A 21236-nucleotide genomic window follows, 5' to 3' on the forward strand; every position below is an offset into this window, starting at 1 on the left:
TTTGTCATAACTTGTCTTTACTATCCTACAATCAGGTTGAGAACCTAGCAAGAAACTCCATGGCAAGGGCCATTTAAGGGGATGAGCTCCCGGGCCAAATCGTTCAATAGGTTCAAGGGTTAAATGGACCTATATAAGGGGTGAGTTCCTATATCAATCAAACTCCATGAGACTTAGAAAATTTTTTCAACTAAAACTTGTCTCATAGACAGGTCTGAACAGCCTACACCAATTCGTTCCTTAAGATTTGAAAAACTTTACGAAACAAACATACACTAAGTAGTGATACAAAGGATAGCCAACATGTGTTTTTTATCTAATGAAGCCTTGAAGCTAAAGTGACTGCAACACTAAACTTCTTAAGGAAAGTTAGCTAAAACCACATCAAACTAACAAGACAAGCAACCAAAACACAAATACATAGAACATCACGGTTCATAAACAAGGCCATTTCAAGGCCATAACTGACAACATTCATAATAAGCCAGTAAGGCTAAACAAAGGAAATCACAAGGATTCCCACGAAAATGTTCAAAGGGCTAAAAAGGCCAAACACAACCATAAGAGCAGAAACCTTAAGGGTTTAATGCTGATCCTAAATTGTTTTAAGATTACATAATATTGTTCAAAGAGTGCTAAGAAAGCTATGAATAAAATGTTTCAAACACCAGCAGCAGGCTTTGAAGTACTAGCCTTAACACTTTTACCCTTCTTCGATTTCTTCACTCTTGGGCCACCACAGCAATGGCCGAACCTTTAAGGCTTGCCGCATGAGACCCGTCGCTGCCCCCAGATAAATTTCTTCACTATCACCAGAACGGGAGCGCTTTTTAGACAAGGACTCAAGCATCTCTTTAACAACCTTCTCATCAAGGCCTGCTGGTTTCAAGCCCTGCAAAATGGAAAGAGGCTCACCAAAGCATGACGAAACTTTACCCACATAAGGGTAAGTGAGCCTTTCCATTAACTGAATCTGAGAAGAGCTTGTAAGCTTCACGGTTGAACAGGGGCGACTTCTCCATAGGTTGACCGGACTCGTGATGACTGAAGCCAGCAATAAAGCCCAAATGCTTACCATGGGCCAACAGCTTCGTATACACGTTGCCCAACACCGAGTTGAATTCATTAGAATGAAGCAAGTAAGTCAAAACATGATGATACCTGTGCTCAATCAGCCACTTGTTGTCGTTAGAGGTCTGGGTGACTGAAGCCTTCAAGCCTTCTTTCTCCATCTTGAAGGCTTTCCTCTGCACCTCAAAGGCTTCCCGGTCAGCATCCAACTTAGCCTTATCCGCTTCCATAGCTTTCTTCAACCCTGATACCTCAATCTCATGGCCACGGGACAACTCATCAATCCTTTTCACATAACCCTCTTCCTTCGCCGAAAAACCTTCAACCTCTTTCTTCATGGCCACCATAGAGGCCTTCATCTTTTCCTTCGTCTTCGAAAACTCCTCATACTCTTGCATCCCCTTTCGAAAACGAGTGACACCCTCCGCCAAAAGGGCAGAAAGGTTACAAGAGTTCAAGATCAACCTTGACAACATGGAATCACCCTCCATCTCAGAAATAGTGTTTATGCACTCCTGGAGGAGAAAAATTGGCTAACACATCAGCACAAACCTCGGGATCTTTGAAGCTATCCCCAACCTTCACGTTCCACTATGGAACATAAACTGCATCACCATCCAACCCCTGAACCACCAGCATCGCAACCTTCTTGCCAGTCGATTTCTTTTTCTTAGAAACAACCAAGCCCTGCTCCTTTTCAACCTCCACACCTGGACCTTGATCTTCGACAACTAGAACATCCTCGCTAACCTCAACAGGTTCGTGAGAAGATGATGGGCCAGGGGACTTCAACAAACGTCGTGTGGAACAACGGGTAGAAGCCTTAGGAGCAGAAGCTTTGGTAAACCCTTTGACGTTTGGAACTCCCACATATCCTGAACCTTCGAACCTGCCCTCTTTCCCTCGAACCACAGTATTCTCCCCGCCAGTGGCCTCAACATCCGTAAACCCAACGTCTGAAGTATCATCACTCCTCAAAAATTCCAAAGCCGACATAACTACAACATTAAAGGAAATCTATCAATAAACGCATCAGAAAAACAAAACAATTGCATGATATATAAACGCATACCCTTATCATCTCTCATAAGCACGGGATCCCGATCAGGCCTATCTCATAATTTGCTAATACCTAATAATACGAGAAGATGTTCGGGAAAAGGACGAAGACGTGATGGACACTCCCTAATTCGTTTCAAAAACACATCGTTCAACTCCGATTCAGCCGGCTCCGGCTCGTTTAGAACGACCTCGGGTTGTCTCTAAACGGATTTGAAAGGGAGAATGGAATCGGAAACAAAGAAAAAACGATCCTTCCAAGAACCGAGGGTTGTAACCGTCGAAAAAACCAAACATGTGTCAACTTGTGTGTGTTCGAAAGTATACCCATCGCCGTTTTTCGCTAAGCGAAAGAAACGGCGAAAACTCAACAATGACGGGTCATAACCTAGGGCTCTACATAAAACCTCAAAGTGTAAAACTCTAGCAAGCCCTAAGGGATGAATCTGACCAAACGACACACGATAATATTCCAAAACATTCAAAACAAAGAGTGAAAACGGATGCCGGAGATTCGAAAACTCAAAGTGACGGAAATAAAGGGCAATGAAGCCCGCCGGACAACGATCGATTGAACAATCGACCGGCGGAGCAATCGGTTTATACTTTAACCCTATTCCCCATTCAATACAAAACGACTCAACCTCTTCTTGGGTCAATCGGTAAAAACTAACCGAAAGGTCTTTCTTAGCAACCATAATTTTGAAGGAAAGATGAAGGATCGAGACTAACCTGATAAAGGATTGAAAGAAACTTGAATATTGTGGAACTTTAGAAGAAAAATGAAGGAGAAGGAACAGTTATACTCATTATTAAGGAGCAGTAATTGGGAACCGCACCTGTAGTTACCATCGCATCAACTGTCTTGTCAAAATTTCAAAAAATAACCAAAACTGAACAAAACCTCGAAGCCTACAAGCCGCGAAGCCTTTAAGCAATAAACAAAATGTGTGCAAAAGTTAGAAGCCCTTGAGCTTACCTCTCAAACACCTCTGACTTGGGGGGCTGATGACGAGGGTAGCCCAAGGAATTAGTAAAAAGGCTTCCATACATTAACGCTAAAAAGGTTAAAAGCTTTGTCTCCCGCCCAAACTTATGTAAACAAGTACCCACGTGCTACAGTACAATGTCAACTCAAGACTCACATCACTGTTCCATCCGAGCAAGGGACATGCTCAGATAAAGTATTAATATTTTAATCATGGACCAACGGTCCAAAGCTTCCCGCCCACAAAGGTCAACTCTCTAAGCAAACTGGAGGGGAATTAGTTTGTATGCTGGATAAAAGGCTTGGTCTCTCCTTCTATATAATGAGGACTTAGCCATAAACATAGACGCCAAGATCTGGGCAGATAACATACTCTCCCTGATCTTCTCTTCTTTCTTCTTCCTTGAGAAATATGCTCTTAGCTTATTTCTTTCTTACTTCAATAACTTCATAGCTTCATCAAGAACATCGTCGAACAACCGATTCCAAACATCTCGGTCTTGGATCTCCGGTGAACTATAACAACAAACTAGTGAACCTCCTTCTATGTTTTGCAAACGTAGAGGGATACCACGACCTGCGTTAGGTTAACCTGAACCTTTGAAGCTTGTTAGCCTAACCAGTCCATTCACTATCATTGGTCTTATCTTTGTTGTAGCAACAATATGATTACCAAATAATATATCACTAGAAAAATGATTTTAACTTTCTTTAACAAAGCACTCATTATGTTTAATGCATTTCATTACAGTTTAAAGGACTTCCATTTTGTGTTATACATCAAACACAACCCAAATTGACTCATGTATCCATCCTAACTACAAAATTACAGCCAATAAACCTAAATAGATCTGATACAAATCGCTCGTAATCGTCAATTAATCAAAAACAGTTCAGTAGGAAGAGTAATGGGTACCTTTTGTGTGCTGCTACCTTTTGTGGAAAGTGGAAACTTTTACCTTGTACAAAAACGGTGTTGGTTAAGAGTTGCACGTTTAAAATGTGTCTAAATAAATAGAAGATATTTATTGGATAATTAATATAATTAATATAATATTATTAGTGTGGACGGTGTGGAGAAAAGGATATTCAGGATAGATGACGTGGTCATTTGGTTACTAACGGGAATATTGTCCCGTCCTTTATGGTACCGAGTGAGTTTGATCCCAATCAGAATATTTTGTCTAGCGGTTTAAATAAAAATCTAATCTTTTAAGCAATACAAACACTTCACATGTTTGGTCTATACAAACCAAACCGGTAGATGCACCAACTTAATTTAATGGTTTCAGGTCACAACATTTAAAAAAATAAAATTGTTTTATGTATTAGCTGGGGTGTAACCTTGAGCATGATCCGGTTAAGTTAATGTTGAAATATATCTAAGTTCAATTCGTATAATCAAAATATTTGTGTTTAATCAAAATGGTGTAGGTTTTAATTCTAATTCTTTGTTCTTGTTCTTTAACGAGGGTTGGATAATTGATAAACGGGCTTGGAGTCGGTCTAGTAGCTAATGGGCTTGGACAACAGTTGGTGGGCTTTGTTGGTCTGGAAGTTGGGCTTAAAGATAGCGATTGTTGGGCTTGAAGTTGAAGGCTGGGCTTGAAGTAAAGGCCGATCCAGTATATAAGTTTATATGACTGGATCGTATTTAATATTTGGGGTGGTTTAATTTTTACTCTGGTTCTCTCATAACTTCTATCTTCGTTCTTGTTGAGTCTAGGGTTTCGTGTTGATGATCCTAGTTCTTGATGTTTGTTAGTTTCTTCTGTGATGGTTGATTGTATTTCTAATTTGCGTTGAACTAAGATTCGTATCGTGTTTCTGGTTTTTTGTTCAATTCAATAATTAGATTATAGTTTTCTGACAGTTAACAAAGCTGGACATTGCTATAGGTTCGTTATATATGCTGACTAACACAAGATTTTAGTTTCATGTGATCTTGTTTGCCTTAGAAGTCAAGGTCTTAAAGAAAAAAGATCACAACCTCAGGGCGAGTTCCTAGTTTCTACAACTATCAAACATCAAAATAACGTGATATTAATTAATCGTATACGATCTTATTTGGTGAGATTTAAATGAATGTGGTATTCTTTGTGTAAGTTAACTTGCACGGTGTTAATATAATAGATTTGTGAAACATGTCTTGTTTTGAATTAGATGATATGTTCTTACCTTGTGAGGCATGCATATGGTGTAAATTGTTGTCGTGGGTGAAACATGGAGTGTTCTTGATGTAAGAAGAATACTACTTGAAAGCTAAATCTTCAATTGAAATTGATAAAATATAAAAGGGTGCTTAAGGTAATAAACGGGTGAAACATGGCGGGTGTTAACTTAATCATAAGGTGTTTAATACGGTGTATAAACATTCAATTTGAATGTAAAGGTGTTAACGTAAGCATATGCATTTGTTGATGAAATCTGATAGTATGAAACTATGAATGCATGATTATTTAACGTTATATGCTTTGTATAAGTATGGGTTATGATGTAAACGTATGTAATGGTAGAAGGTTGAAAATGAGTCAAAATGTTAGTGTTTAGACTTTAGATGCTTTTAGTGGTAATAATGAAATATATATAACCGGGGGATGATCACGAAACAACACCGAATTAAGATTCAATGTTTAAAAAATTACGAACCTAAGACTTTTAGTCTAAGATATGAATCACATTTATTAAAGTCGTTCAAAAAATAAGATGTTAATATGAATTCCATACTCAAAATTTGGTCGTTAGTGGAGGGTTCTGTTTTCTGGTATGTTGAAGGACCGTATAGGTGGTCCCACATCTTTTCAACTACCTCCACATCGGTGGTGTTTGCTGCATCATCCGTCCGTTCCTTGCCACACGTATTCAGACATTAGGTTTTGGAGCCTGATGTAAGTGATCTTAATGAACCCCATAAGGACCATAAATAACATTGTCCGTAGTGGACTTTTTGAGAGCCGTTTTAGGTCCAAAATGCTTGGGAACACCGCCCCTCTAGGCATTATGGATGGCATGTTGGTGAATAACTTTGTGGAGAAAACGCCAGAGAACAGGAGTTTATCCAATCATTTTTAGTTTATATGTTTGTTTATATTAAATAATTAAAAAAGTAATAAATGTGTAATGATTGTCAGAGAGTCTTGAATACGCTCATTTTTTACAAGATGTTGAAACACTGACAAAACTCCATATGACGTAAAATTTCCGGATTGCTTAGTTTTAATTACGAATGATTTTATAATGGAGTACCAAAATTTACAAGATGAAAAATGTCAATCATGATTTTCTTCACATAATAAGTCAAAAAAAAGTTGACCCCGTGCGTGCAGGTCACGTGCTCACATCATCAACTTATCATGTGATGTGCCTTCTCCATCTCCCCCAATCATACCTTTCGCCACCTGTATATATATATATATATATATATATATATATATATATATAATAATATTATTAACTCTAGGGTTTGGTTTTCATTCATCATCATCATCATCACTTCAAATTCATGTAACAATTATTATTATTATTTATTTATTAAAAACCCACTTCCAATGGGGTGTTTTCAGTCCAAAACCGCCAATGTCCAATCCCCTGATCAACTCCCTCAATCCAAACCAGATCCAAGTAAGCTAATAATGATAATAATTGTAATAATAATAATAATAATAATAATACTATTTGTTGTTGATTCATTTAATTAGTATTATCAATTAACATTATTAGTTGTTGAATATTATTATTAAGGTGATGGAGAACAACAACAACAATTGGCACAACAGGAACATGCTCTGGATCATCAATCAGTACCTGCATTTAAAGAGTTTGAACTTAACGAGCTTCGGGCAGCTACCAACGGGTTTAGTACTGACCTCATTGTGTCGGAAAGTGGAGAGAAAGCTCCAAATGTCGTCTTTAGAGGAAAGCTTCGGAGTAGTAATAAAATTGTGGCAATTAAGCGCTTCTCCAAGCTCTCCTGGCCCGAACCGCAGCAGTTCGTGGTATGTGTGGTTCGGTGAGGTTTTGGGCTAAAACCGAATTGAAACTAAAGTTTCGGTTTTTTCGGTTTTCGGGTTCAAATGGGATCTTTTGGTTTTGCCATTCGGGTCAGTGATTCCCATGATATTTTGAAATTGGGCCTAATATTATTTTTAAAAAACTAATAATTAATAGAATATTGTAAGTTTTGGCCTAGAATGTTAAGAGCTGATAAATGATTCTTATATTTAAATTGATGATTTACTGTCATCCAAATCGACAAAACATAATCGATTAATGTTAAAATAAGACAAATATCCAAGTTTATAATGATTCAACAAATCCGTTTTTCACAAAACCGAACACCTGGCTTGTAATTCGGTTTGGTTTTTTCGGTTTCGTGCACACCCCTAGTGGTATGTATCAATAATTGTTTAAATATATAATCAATGAATCATATATATATTTTTACATATTGTTGTGTATTAAATTTAGGGATTGTTTTTTTGTGTTTGTTTTTTGTTTGATATAAAAATGATAAGAATTTACCAACAAAAAGATGTTTGAGGAAAGTGATGTGATGATTTATATTCTAATTCGAAGGGAAAAAAAGTGATAAATGAAGTTAGATAAGATTCACTTGGAAAGTTGCTACTTTAGGGACATTAGGTGGCTTTAGGTTAGGACAACCCTTTCTAACTAAACTTATTTTAACCATAATTAAGCTAAATGAAAGAAGTTTATTTATTTAAAATTGCTTATTGTTAATTTAAGTTTGACATTTGAAGTATCTTGAGCATGTAAAAAATTATCTGACTGATAGCCACCTTCCACCTACCCTATAGGTTTGTAAAAATAAATATTTGTTTTGATTATTTTAGAGATTGCTAAGTTAGCTGTTCTTCTTTCTTCCATGTTATATATAGAGTTGATGTCATGATCTATATTTTTTAAATGCCATGTGATTTATTAATCATGTTGTTTTTTAGGCAGAAGCTGCTGGAGTTGGAAAGGTTCGGCATAATAGATTAGTTAACTTAATCGGCTGTTGTGCTGAGGGAGACGAGCGTCTTTTAGTGGCTGAATATATGCCCAATGACACGCTCTCGAAGCATCTATTTCATTGTAAGAAATCAAGGCCCTTGTTTGTTGTATTTATATATAATCATGTATGATGTATGCTATTTTTGTTTAATAAGCTGACTTTTGTACAGGGGATAAACAACCGTTACCATGGGAAATGCGTGTTAGAGTTGCATACCATATTGCACAAGCACTCGAGTATTGCAATTCTGAAAATCGGAAAATATATCATGATTTGAACGCCTACAGGGTTCTCTTTGACGAGGTACATGTTTAGTAGTAAGTCTAATATAAAGAATATTAGTATTCATACTGTGTTTCTTTAAATATACTATTTTTTCGTTATATTTGTGCATTAGGATGGTGACCCACGATTATCTAGTTTTGGTTTGATGAAAAATAGTCGAGACGGGAAAAGTTATAGCACTAATCTTGCTTACACTCCTCCCGAGTTTCTGCGCACGGGTATACTTAAAATCCTAAATAACTTCCATTTGTGTATGTTACTATATATACTTTGAGTTCTCATGCTAAACATATTGCAGGCAGAGTAATTCCAGAGAGTGTGGTTTATAGTTATGGAACTGTCCTGCTTGATCTTTTGAGCGGGAAGCATATCCCTCCGAGCCATGTAATATACACATTTTATATGTATATATTCCTAATCTATAATTTGTATATATTTTTCTTTAGTGACTTTTATCTGTTTATATTCCTGCTATTTGATGTAAAAAGAGAATGTTATAGTTTGCAGTTATCTTTGGTACAAAATATGCCCTGAAGTGTTTTTACTGTTTCTTTTCAGGCTTTGGATCTAATACGAGGGAAAAACGTTTTGTTGCTGATGGATTCATCCTTGGAAGGACAATACGCTGACGAGGATGCAACCGTGATGATTGAACTGGCTTCAAAGTGTCTTCAATACGAGGGTAGAGATCGTCCAGATGTCAAGTCTCTTCTTACAGCAGTTGCACCCCTTCAAAAGCAGAAAGAGGTGAAAACATTTCTCCTTTTTCATTTAAAAAACGGGTCTTGTTCGGGTTGACGTGTCTAATTAAACGGGCCGTGTTCTCGTTGACTTGTTTAGCCCCAGGTGGACCTACTAACCCGTTTAACCCATTTATTTTACAATCCACTAGCTCGATTAACACGTTTACAACATGATAATCACTCAACACGTTTGACACGTTTAGATAAATGAGATGCGTTCGCGTTGTTTTTAAGAGTGCGTCGGTTAGGGTTAGTGCTTTTCACACGAATAAACTTATGGGTCGTATTTGGGTAGAACAACTCAACCCGCAACCTGTCAACTAACCAACCCGTCGCGATTGACACCCCTAGTTATATAAAAATCTAAGTTGACTTGTTTCAATCCTAGCCTGTTGACTTTTTTTATCTAATCGGTTTGACATGTTGCAACTTTTGTGTATGCATGTTTAACATGTGTGACCTTAATTGAAGCTGTTTTGGTGGTCATTTACATCAACAGGTTGCATCCCATGTGTTAATGGGCCTGACAAAAACCCCGGTGGCGGTTCCAACTTTACTTTCCCCTCTTGGTAAAGCATGTGCACGAATGGACCTTACTGCAGTACACGACATTTTGTTAAAAACTGGATATAGAGACGAAGAGGGTGCTGAAAACGAGGTAAGAATAACACCTTTTTTTCTGTATTTTACATAGGCCTGTACATGAACTGAAAAAACACGAATGGAGCATGTTCATTCTCGTTCGTTTAACTTTAACCGAACAAACGATCGAAGATGAACAATTAACTGAACGGAGTTTTTGTGTTCGTGTTTGTTCATTAAGAAAGTGAATGTGTTCACGTTCGTTCGTTAGTAGCACAAACGAATGGTTCACAAATGTAAACCGACGAACGTAACTGAAGGAGAATGTTTGTGTTCGTTTGTTTAACTTTAACAGAACATGCGATCGGACACTATCAATTAAGCAAATGGGGTTTTCTTGTTCCTGTTCGTTCATTAAGAAAATGCGTGTGCTCCTCTTCGTTTATGTTTGTTTGTTAATAGTATAAATAAACAATTCATGAATGTAAACGAACAAACATAGCTGAAGATCAATCAAAAGTGGACATGAATCTGTTGGACCTAAAAAATTGATTGTAATTACAATGATAAAACTAGACTAAACTGTAATGGTCTTAATTATTTTATGTGAATATATAAATGAAAAAAAATGTTAAACAAACATAAATGAACGAATTAAATGATTGCTCGCAAACATAAATAATCGATCAAGACACGTGTTCATGTTCGTTCGTTTAACTAAATGAACAAAATTGCTGTTCATGTTCGTTCATTTGATAAATAAACAAACATAAATAAACTTCCCGCCTAACGGTTCATGAACATTTCACTGAATGTTCAGTTCGTTTACAGGCCTAATTGCCCAAGTTTGCCACTTTTAATTAATTATGGTTATGGTTGTTTGTTGCATTGGTTTTGACCTTATGAAGCTATCATTTCAAGAATGGACCCAACAAGTGCAAGATATGCTAAATACAAAAAAGTTTGGAGATATCGCGTTTAGGGACAAAGATTTCAATGGCGCGGTTGAATATTATTCAAAGGTAATTTCATTTATTCATGTTTCATAAAGTTCATACAAGTTCATACTATTTAGTTTTTTACACAAGTCGTCGTTTGAAATTGCAGTTGGTTTCAATGATGTCGGTCCCATCGGGTACCATCTTCGTGAGGCGGGCCCTATCTTACTTGATGATTGAACAACCGGAACCGGCATTAAGGGATGCAATGCAAGCACAAGTATGTTTGCCAGAGTGGCCAACTGCTTTTTACATGCAGGCTTTAGCTCTCTCAAAGCTTGGTATGGAAACCGATGCTCAAGATATGCTTAATGATGGGTCGTCGTATGAAGCGAAGAGGCAAAACAGCTGGCGTAATATGTGATTAAGGGTTGTTTAATGAGGTAATGTTAATGAAATTACTGTTTTACCCTTGTGTTGTAAACTACAGTTTTCGATATTAGTGATGTATAAATCGCTTCTAAGTTGCTGAAAAATCTACCATATGAGTTAAGAGGTAATATGTTTTAATCTTTTTGTTTTGGAGTATTTTTAAACTTTTTAGCAGTCACTTATGATACTTATTGTCCACTTATTGGTCTTCAATGAGTTGCTCTTTAGTAGACTTCTATTTAAATGGTCAATATCATCTATGTATAAACTATAAACGTATTTTCGAACGTCTCTCAAAGAGAGTAAAAATCGTCACAGCGTCTCCTAATAACATGAAAGGGATTTTATCACATTTTCGCAATTGTTAAAAATATAACTACTTTGTCTTCAATTTAATTGTTATTTTTGGCTCTATGTTGGTGCTCTATTTCAACACGTTCTCTTATGTACATGAGCGGTTAAATTTAAATTCATAAGTGGTTGGATTATTTGTGTCAGTGTTATATGTGTCGGCCGTGCTTGATATGTTGCAACGAGTCCTAACTAAATTTTAATATTTCGTGTCATGTTTGAAATAATGAATAAAATAAGTTATCGTTTTGTATGCAGTAATGATAAAGGAAATGGAATGATTCATTGCATGAGAATGAAAAAAAGTGATGTTTGGTTGATCGATAGAATGAAGTCATCAATTACACATGGATTCCCATTCCATCAAAACTATTCCTTCCCAACCCCTCTTTTTTTTTTCCATTTCATTCCTCTTTCACCATACTTTCTCAACACCACCACCTAGACGTGCACAAAATAACCGGTTCCGGAACCGAACCGGTGGAACCGACCCGGAACCGGTTCTAACCCATACCCGGAACCGGTTCCTGACCGGGTATAGGATTTCTCCTCGGAGCCGGTTCCGGAACCGGAACCGACCCGGAACCGGTGGAAAAAACCCGGAGGAACCGGTCAAAAACCCGAAAAAAACCCGGAGGAACCGGTCAAAACCCGACCCGGAACTGGTCAAAACCCGGTCAAATACCCGACTATACCCGGAACCGGTTCCGGAACCGAACCGGGTTTGACTTTTGTTGACCATACCCGGAACCGGTTCCTACCCGGTTCCGGGTTTTTTAAATACCCGATTTGTGCACCTCTACCACCACCACTACCGTTGCCACCACCACCACCAACATCGTCACCACCCTCGCCGTCGTCGCCACCGTCACCACCTTACCACCAGCGCTACCACCACTACCTTACCACCAGCGCTACCACCGCCACCGTCTGGCCATCACCGCCACCGCCACCACCACTGTCGCTGCCTGACCACCACTGTCATACCCCGACTTAGGGCCTAGGTGTAACACCCGTTAGTTGGTATCTGTTTTGAAAATATATCAGAGTTCCGAGGTTGTTTTAGCGGAAGTATTTAAGATAAAATATTCTTTTATAAAATGCCAGGTTAAAATACCCGTTTAATGTTTACAAAGCATGTTTGAGAAAACGTGTACTTTTCAGCGGAAGTCCTTTAAATAAAATATTTTTATATTGCAAATTTGGGATTTAATACCTGTTTGATAATTAAAATACCTGTCTTTAGAAACATATAATTCTTTAATATACTAACATAAAATACCTGAGCCATCAGCTAGCATCTAATGACTACATATTCAATCCTTTAACATGTCTTTCTTGTCTGTTCTAACTTTTCTGAATTCCTGTAAAATGGGTTGGAAAATATGTTAGCACAAATCTGGTGAAATGATGCTGACTCCGTTATAAAACCTTTTTCAATATCTTTGTGAAATCAACAATAATACCTTTGCAACCACTCATTAGGCACCCAACTCAATTGGGATAAAATTACCCTAAGTACATGTACACTTAATCATATACACAATATCATTTCTCTGAAAAGTCCTGTAGACTTCCAGAGACATGTTGATGCTATGCATGCCATGGGGAAATCCGAGTCACCATGTATGAATGGATCCACACACATGCATAATTTTAATTAGAGTGTCAGTTTCTTATTATTGTAACACAAGGTTTTAAAGATTTGTAGATCCTATAAAAACATTCTGATTCTAAAAGAGTTTGTAAAAGTTTAGAGCGTATTCATCTTTTATGTTTATGATCAGTTTCTGATACTGAATCTGTTTCTGATTGTTACCTCGAACCTATAGTACGAGAATAACCTTTATATAGTTATCTAGATCAACTATCTACCTTCAGATCTTTTAGTCTGTTTTGTATAGCTTTAACATTGATAAAATATTTGTTCATATAAATCATTTGGACCCTTAGTCCCTTTATTTATTTGAAGAAACATGTATACTGAGTTTCTTTCAAGAAGAAACATTAAATTAATTATAACCCGTATATATAAAATATTGTATTTTTAGTCATCAAAGAATATCACTTTAACTATACCTCTTGTATATAAATGCTTATGTTTCTTAATGAAAAGTTATATTATGCTTAACTGTGATCAAGGTTCGGGCTATACCTTCAACTAAGGTCTAAGCCTTTATAATAATAATAACTTAAGCGAAACCCCTACCTTACACGTGTATTCAGAGTTAGACCCTTAAGACTGATCAAGCAGCACTTCTACTCCCTATCGCGTACTAGCGTATAAACCGTCATAACTTTGGAGATTGACATGTAGTCCGAGAATCGGCACGCTTCTCGAGACAAACTATGCGAAAATAATGGGTTTTGGTGTGTGAAGTGAACATGCCGTGAGCCCTTCTATTTATAGCAACTTTTGTGTTACTTCGCGTCGCGCGAAGGAACAAGCATAGATCAGTTCGCGTCGCGTGAACCAACTTGATTTCGGTGAGTTATCGCTAGATCGCCACGTGGCGCCACGCGGTCTGACACGTGATGCCATGTATCCACATGTGTCACACATGCATGACTGTTACTACGTGTAGCGAGAAGTAATCGTGAGTTGATTCTTCGCGTAGGGCGAACCAGTAAATCCTCGTTTTTACCCAAGCTCCTTCACTTAGCGCGAAGAGCCAGATTCTTGTCCGTTCGCATAGCACGAAGGATCAAGAATTCAAAGTTTTCATTTTTAGTCCTTTGTCTTTGATAACTTGTACGTCTTGGTCTTTCTTCCATTTTCCAAAAATACTAAGGCAACTCTCAAGCGGCGATGCGAAGTGCAAAGTGCGCCATCAAAGCGCCATATTGCACCCTCGCCCGTGCCTGTGCGCGTCGGGTGCTTCGCTCCATATGCTAGGACCACTGGGTGCATGCTTGGCATATAAGAATATTACTATGGAAACTCATCTTTTTATAAAGAGCTTCCAAGTTTTTCTTACTTTCCATGTGGGATGAATTTATCTTTCCTATTTCTACCCCATTTTCTTCCTTCTTTCAATGTGGGATGGTTTCATTTTTCCCATTTCGTTAATATGGGACGCTTCCAACTTTATAATATATATATATATATATATATATATATATATATATCTTTATTTAATTTCTTCACCATATTATGAAATTACTTTTGGGTCCTTCGACTTTCAAAATTGTTTATTTAGTCCAAAATAAATATGAGATTTTCCGGGATGTTACATCCTCCTCGCCTTGAAATGAATCTCGTCTCATTGTCTTAAGTGTGAGTGGTTCTTACTTTTCGATTGATGATTATATTATATCTAATTTGGTTCCCGAGTTTTAACTCTGAATACAGAATGACTGAAATTTCCGATTTGTTGTTAACTTACATCCTTAAATGATGTATTCAGTCAATAGTTTGAAATATCATAAGTAAATATAAATTGCTAAACACAGTGATCAGTTGTGTTTAACTATTTACCTTACCGTTTTGTATTCTAAACATTTACTGATGTTAACTAGATTGTTGTTTGGATTCAGTCTGTCGAATTATTCCATCTCTAATCCTGATCATTGATGTTCTTTGTATTCTGACAGTACCTTTGCTTAATCACATATGCTATACTTAGCAAGTGTATTTCTCGAATATCCTCGAGCTCTTTTTCTTTGACTTTTTGATCAACCCTAGTTGGTAGGTAATATAATATTCCATCAGTTATATTTTTTTTAATGTCTTGTGGTTGATCAGAATTTCCTTTTACTAATATTCTTTCTTTGTATATTTGGATATTTTCTAATGTTAGACATATCCTTTCCTTTCTAGTCATCCTTCTAGATGAATATAAGTTAACTCAATGTGTTATTCGTTCTAAGTTTCGGAATTTTTTTTTCAGTGTTTGAACTTCTGATTGTGTATTGACACGATCTGGATGCTAATACTTCATTTATAATTTAGTGAATTAATTACCCTTTTACAAAATTTCTCGTTTTGAAAACGAGTTACAATTAATGTACAAAAGTTAAATAATCTATATGACATTTCTTTGATATGATCTTGTTTGTTCTAGTCTTGATTGTTGTCAGATGTCTCCCATTTTCTTCTAATGCAAATATATTATCATACATTTATCTTGAATAGTTTTTCTTTCGGGTAGTTAGTTTTAAAGTGGCTTCGTTTCTCCGCATATAAAATGTACTCCTAACTTCTTTCGGCATTCTTGTATCGAGGTCCTGCTCTCTTGCAGTAGGCACAATTATTTGTATTTTCTAATCGACTGTTTCCAGTATGTTTTCTACCACAAGTCTTACATGCTGACTTGTGAGTATTTTATTCTTTTTCTATATTTTTGTAATCTTTCGATCTCTTGGTTTCTTTGCCTTTCTTTTCTTCATTCTTATTTTTCTTTTCTTCTTCCTGGTTTCTTATGACGCTATTAATAAAATATCCCGCTACTTCCATGGCTGAGTCAGTTGTTTGAGGCATATGGGATCTTACCAGGTCTCTTATTTATCTTGGTAATCCATATATATATATATATATATATATATATATATATATATATATATATATATATATAACGTGTAACCTTGTTGTATTCTGGAGTGATTAAATGTGGAACCATTCGACAATATTCGAGGAATTTAGTATTATATTTGTTGAGATTTGTACCAACAACCTTGTGATTCCATAACTGAATTTGAATATGATCCATTACATGAATTGTACAAAATTTCTTTAATATAAGACTTTTGAATGTCTCCCAACTTAGATTATACATTGTTTCTCGACCCTTATTTTGAATCAGGGTACTCCACCATTCGAGAGATTCTCCCTTGAACATTTGTAAAGAATACTGGATAGCTTCCTCACTGGTGCATTTGCTTATGTTGAGATTGATTCTTGTTCTTCTAGCCATCTCATAACGGCTATAGCATTCGTGTCTCCATAAAATTCTTCAGGATTGCAGGCCTTAAAGTTTTTAAAATTACATCCTTTTTGAAATTTTAATTTCTTTAGGGTTTTATCCCTTGAATTATTATCAGATGTAGATCTATCATAAGCTTCTCCCTTTCTTGAACGAACCGACTTACTTCGACTTCTCTTGTTAGATTTTGATTGACTATGACTTATAGAGATGTCCTTGATTACGCCAAGAACTGGATTCATAACTTCCTTAATCATCTTTTGGATTCCATTTATATATTGGCCGAGAATTTAACTATTTTTTTAAACGTTTTCTTCATTTCCAGTTTTCTTAGAAGGATTGTTTTGATAGCTTGAGTTTTTTTTCTTGATATACTACAATAAATTTTTAAAAGATAAGTCCAATATAGAGGAATTCAAAACATATATTTTATTCATCATATTGTAGTTACAAGAATGCACAACATTTATTACAACCATACTATTTACAGCTACTAAGATTCTTATTGTCTTATTTGTTCCAGCGAATGATTAATTTCTTGATCTTGCTGTCCTTCTTGGTATTTATGCCCTTCTCCTATTCTTCCATATCTATTTCTTTCAGGAGAATTGTTTTTGTTAATTTGGTAACATCGATCTCATAATGAGTTGAGTTATCCTCAATGTGATACATTCCTTTTAAGGAATTATAATCCGTTTTCAAAAGTTCATTTTGAATATGAGAAAAATAAGAATCTTGAGTTGCCGAAAAATTTAAATATTCTTGTCCCTGGATTATTCTTCCATATAAGTCATTACCTCTTTTCCTTTTATTGGTTTCATGGATCTACTTGATCCTGCTCCGCGCATATTTTGATTTTGAATAATCTAAGCTAGTGGGACGTTAGTATCGAAGGAATTTGAATCTTCATCCATTGTTGTTTGGTATGAATCTTCATCACTGGATACATGAATTGGGAGTAGATATCTCCCAATGAATCCTTTTCTATTCACATGATAAAGGTTGAAATGATCCCTGACTAGAATTTCTGTGGTGATCTAACATCTGTGCAAAGTTAGATTAGGGATAGGAAGGCGCTCCTGTCTTATCCATATTGTTATATCTTATTCGTAACAATTTAATCATTTAATGATTGAAACTTTGATACTTTTAATAATAAAGTATCATATTTTGTTGGAATCAATATCAGTATAATAAGTTTAAAACTTTGCACCCTTCGTCAGGACCACTAGATGCATGTTTGACATATAAGAATATTACCATGAAAAATCATCTCTTTATACAGAGCTTCCAAGTTTTTCTTACTTTTCATGTGGGATGAATCTATCTTTCTTATTTATACCTATGTGAAAGACTTTCATTCTATATCTTATTTGCATGTGGGATGGTTTCGTTTTTCACATTTCCTTAACATGGGATGCTTACAACTATATATATATATATATATATATATATATATATATATATATATATATATATATATCTTTATTTAGTTTCTTCAACATATTATAAAATATTTTTGGGTCCTTCGACTTTTAAAGTTGTCATTTTTAGCCCAAAATAAATATGGGATTTTCCGGGATGTTATGTAACATCCCGAAATTTCTAGAATAATAATAAAATATATTATTTGCGTTAGTAGAATAATAATAATGATAAAATAATAAAGATAGAAGGATAGATGTAATTACTTATGGACTTAAAAAGAAATATAGGCCTAAGGTACATGAGCTTAATGGAGTATAAATACCCCTTAAACCCTAATCCTTTCCATCTCCATCCATTATACACCTTAGCCTCCACCATCAAAAACACACACTTAAGCCAAACACTCTCTACTCTACTATATTAAACGATTCGAGACCAACCGAAGGTAAAAGATCATTTATCTCAGCTGAACCAACATATTAGAACCCGACACCGCAGCCCCGAGATGTTGTACGACCCGTTTGGATCTAGATCTAGCTTATTTCAGGTGCTTAATCAACCAAAAACGAGCTTAAGGACCACCTTAGCTCAGACCTGGACACCCCGAAGCTACCCAGACCATAAATGATCAAACCCCGACCAACCATGGTGGTTAGCGGCGGCTAGGGGCTGCTGCCAGGGGCGCTGCTCCGGACCCCATAGCTAGGGGTTACAATAACCTAGAAATATGATATGGATAGGACTAGTTAGTTGATACATGTAATTGTTATATAGCTAGCCGCCCCCCAAATAAGGAAAGGAGTTACTGTTAACTTGAAAGGAATCACTTACAAATGAGTTTCTAGCCCAATTTCCTTGTTATGTTTTTGGGGCTGTGCGCATACTCGACGTGAATAGTTAATACACTTACCTCTTAAGGTAAGTGTATGCCATATATGATATGTGTGATAGTTATCGAGGTTATGAATGAATGCTTTTCGGTACGTGAACGATCTTCGGATATTGCACGTATCGCCAAGAAAGGTAAGTGTTAGAATATGTAATTGTGTATAAAATATGTATGAATGATAAAGCAAGGTATGTATGAAATCGTATGAATGTATGGTTGTGCGAATGTAGGAACAGACCCTAATAATATATGCGAATGTAGGGAATAGACCCTAATAATATCTGCGAGTGTAGGGAACAAACCCTAATAATGTCTGCGAATGAAGGGAACATACCCTAATAATATCTGCGAATGAAGGGAACAAACCCTAATAATATCTGCGAACGTAGGGAACAAACCCTAATAATATCTGTAAATGTTACAGGGCGAAATGCTCTTAAATATAAGAATATAAGTGTGAAAGAAAGAATGAACAGGCTAAGTAAGAACTATGTATCTCCGGATACGTAACAGTAAGTATGTTGATGTATTGTATGTTACCTGTTTTAACTAGAACTCACTCAATGTAGCTGACTTTTAGTATGTACGCTAGTAAATAAACTGAAGCAGCTAGCTTGAGGGAGACACATGGCAGGAACTGAGGAAGCTGGCATATGAAGATTTGTCATGATGTTTAAATAAGATATTTTTATGTTATGTTTTTAAAGACAAGTTTGAATGCTTTGTAACGAATGACTAAAGTTTTATTATTTCTGTAACATCCCGAAATTTCTGGAATAATATTTAATGTATTATTTACGTTGGGTGAATTAATTGGGTTAGTGGAACAATAGTAATATAATAATAAAAGTGGGTTATGAACTTGGATTAGTAAGAAAGACAATGGGCTTAGACCATGACCCATGATCCATAGTATATAAACCATAATTTTCATTTAATCCCTCATTCTCATCCATTCCATACACCATCCAAAACACACACTTAAGCTCTCTCTCATATTTCTCTCTTTCTCTAGCCGAAACCAAGAAGAAGAACCGATACCGACCCAAGGTAATGATAGTATGATATTGTATGGACCCAAACCCGCTAGATTTAGTCGCGAAACGACGAGCCGACGCCCTTAAACTGTTAAAGTCACGAGATCTGGGAAAAATCGGGTATACAATGGTCAAAAGATGAGCTTAGGGGTCACCCTATCTTAGATCTGGATCGAACTGGACGAAAAACGGTGAAAAACGATGGAAAATAACTGAGATCTCGCTTTTCGGCGAGATCCCAGTTTTTCGGAGATGACGGCGCCGGAAAAGTCAGGTACGAGGTAACAAATGTCAGAGAATGTTTATGACATTCTCTGACCTAACCCTAGTTCGTTAGCGGAGACATAACTATTTAGCAAGCAATTCGTTACGCCCATTCGTTAAAAAGAGATAACGAATTAGAAGCAGTTCGTTAAGCCATTTGTTAAGTAATTCGTTAATGGAGAACTGACGAATGAACCCCCAGTTCGTTATAGGAGCCAGTTCGTTATAAAAATCCAGTTCGTTACAGAAGCAAGTTCGTTTTAAAGGTCCATTCGTTATGGGATAACGAAGGAGTTAATTCGTTAAAGAACTGGATGACGAACTGGATAACAAACTAAAGTTTGAAAGAAAGGGATAACCAATAACGGTGAACATAATTTTTATACAGTTAGCCGTGCGGAACTAAAGAAAGGGATAACCAATAACGGTGAACGTAACCGCATTCAGGTGAGTTTCTAGCTCCATTTCCTTGTTATGTTTTCGGGGCTGTGTGCATACTCAATGTGAAGTGTGAATACACTTACCTTAAGTGGTAAGTGTATGCTATAATGATTGATGTGATAGTAAGTATGAATGTTATGAATGAATGTTTGTCGGTGCGTGAACGATCTTCGGATATTGCGCGTGCCGCCAATGAGAATGATCTCCAAGTGGGTATTAGTGTGTGTAAATGTTATGATGTAACTTGGTTATTATGTAAATGATGTAATGATAGAAAGTGTGTTGTAGATAAGTAGAGGTAGAGTGTGATAGAAGTGGCAAGAGTCTAGTAAGGGTGTTAGTGACATGACAATAGTACGTGGTAGGGTAAGCCTATACGTTCCTTCTTTATTAAAGTGGCATAACGTGATTGCGTGGTAGGGTAAGCCTATACGTGCCTTCGTTATTAAGTGGCATAACGTGAGTGCGTGGGAGGGAAAGCCTCTTTGTGCTTCCGTAATCAAGTGGCTAAGACGTAAGGGGCAGTTAAGTGGTTAAGCGGTAAGGTGAACATATTAGACAGGGGACTACGTGTCTTCGGACACGTATATAACTGCATGTAATGGTTGTATGGTAAGTTGCTTGATTAACTAGAACTCACTCAGCGTAGCTGACTTTTAGTATGCACGCAGGTGAACATGTTGAAAGAGCTAGTATGAGGATGACACATGGCACAGATTGAACGGCTGGAATCTAAAGATGGAAGAAATGATGTTTTAAAATAAGATGTTGTATGTTATGTTTTAAAGA

The 21236-nt window shown here is 36.5% G+C and overlaps 1 protein-coding gene across 1 annotated transcript; it reads left to right on the top strand.

Moving 5' to 3' along the window:
- Positions 1–6602: 6602 nt before the first annotated feature.
- LOC143573598 (serine/threonine-protein kinase BSK2-like) lies at positions 6603–11223 on the top strand. Its single transcript, XM_077058436.1, has 10 exons — positions 6603–6739; positions 6860–7113; positions 8080–8215; positions 8305–8438; positions 8533–8638; positions 8719–8804; positions 8979–9167; positions 9663–9821; positions 10654–10767; positions 10853–11223. Exons 1-10 carry the CDS (start codon positions 6667–6669, stop codon positions 11105–11107), a joined length of 1506 nt encoding a protein of 501 aa, XP_076914551.1. The 5' UTR covers positions 6603–6666; the 3' UTR covers positions 11108–11223.
- The last annotated feature ends 10013 nt before the right edge of the window (positions 11224–21236 follow it).

Source organism: Bidens hawaiensis, unplaced genomic scaffold (assembly GCF_021521415.1).
Source record: "Bidens hawaiensis isolate Kalapana, Puna unplaced genomic scaffold, B.hawaiensis_p1.1 tig00026593_1, whole genome shotgun sequence".
NCBI classification, from domain to species: domain Eukaryota; kingdom Viridiplantae; phylum Streptophyta; class Magnoliopsida; order Asterales; family Asteraceae; genus Bidens; species Bidens hawaiensis.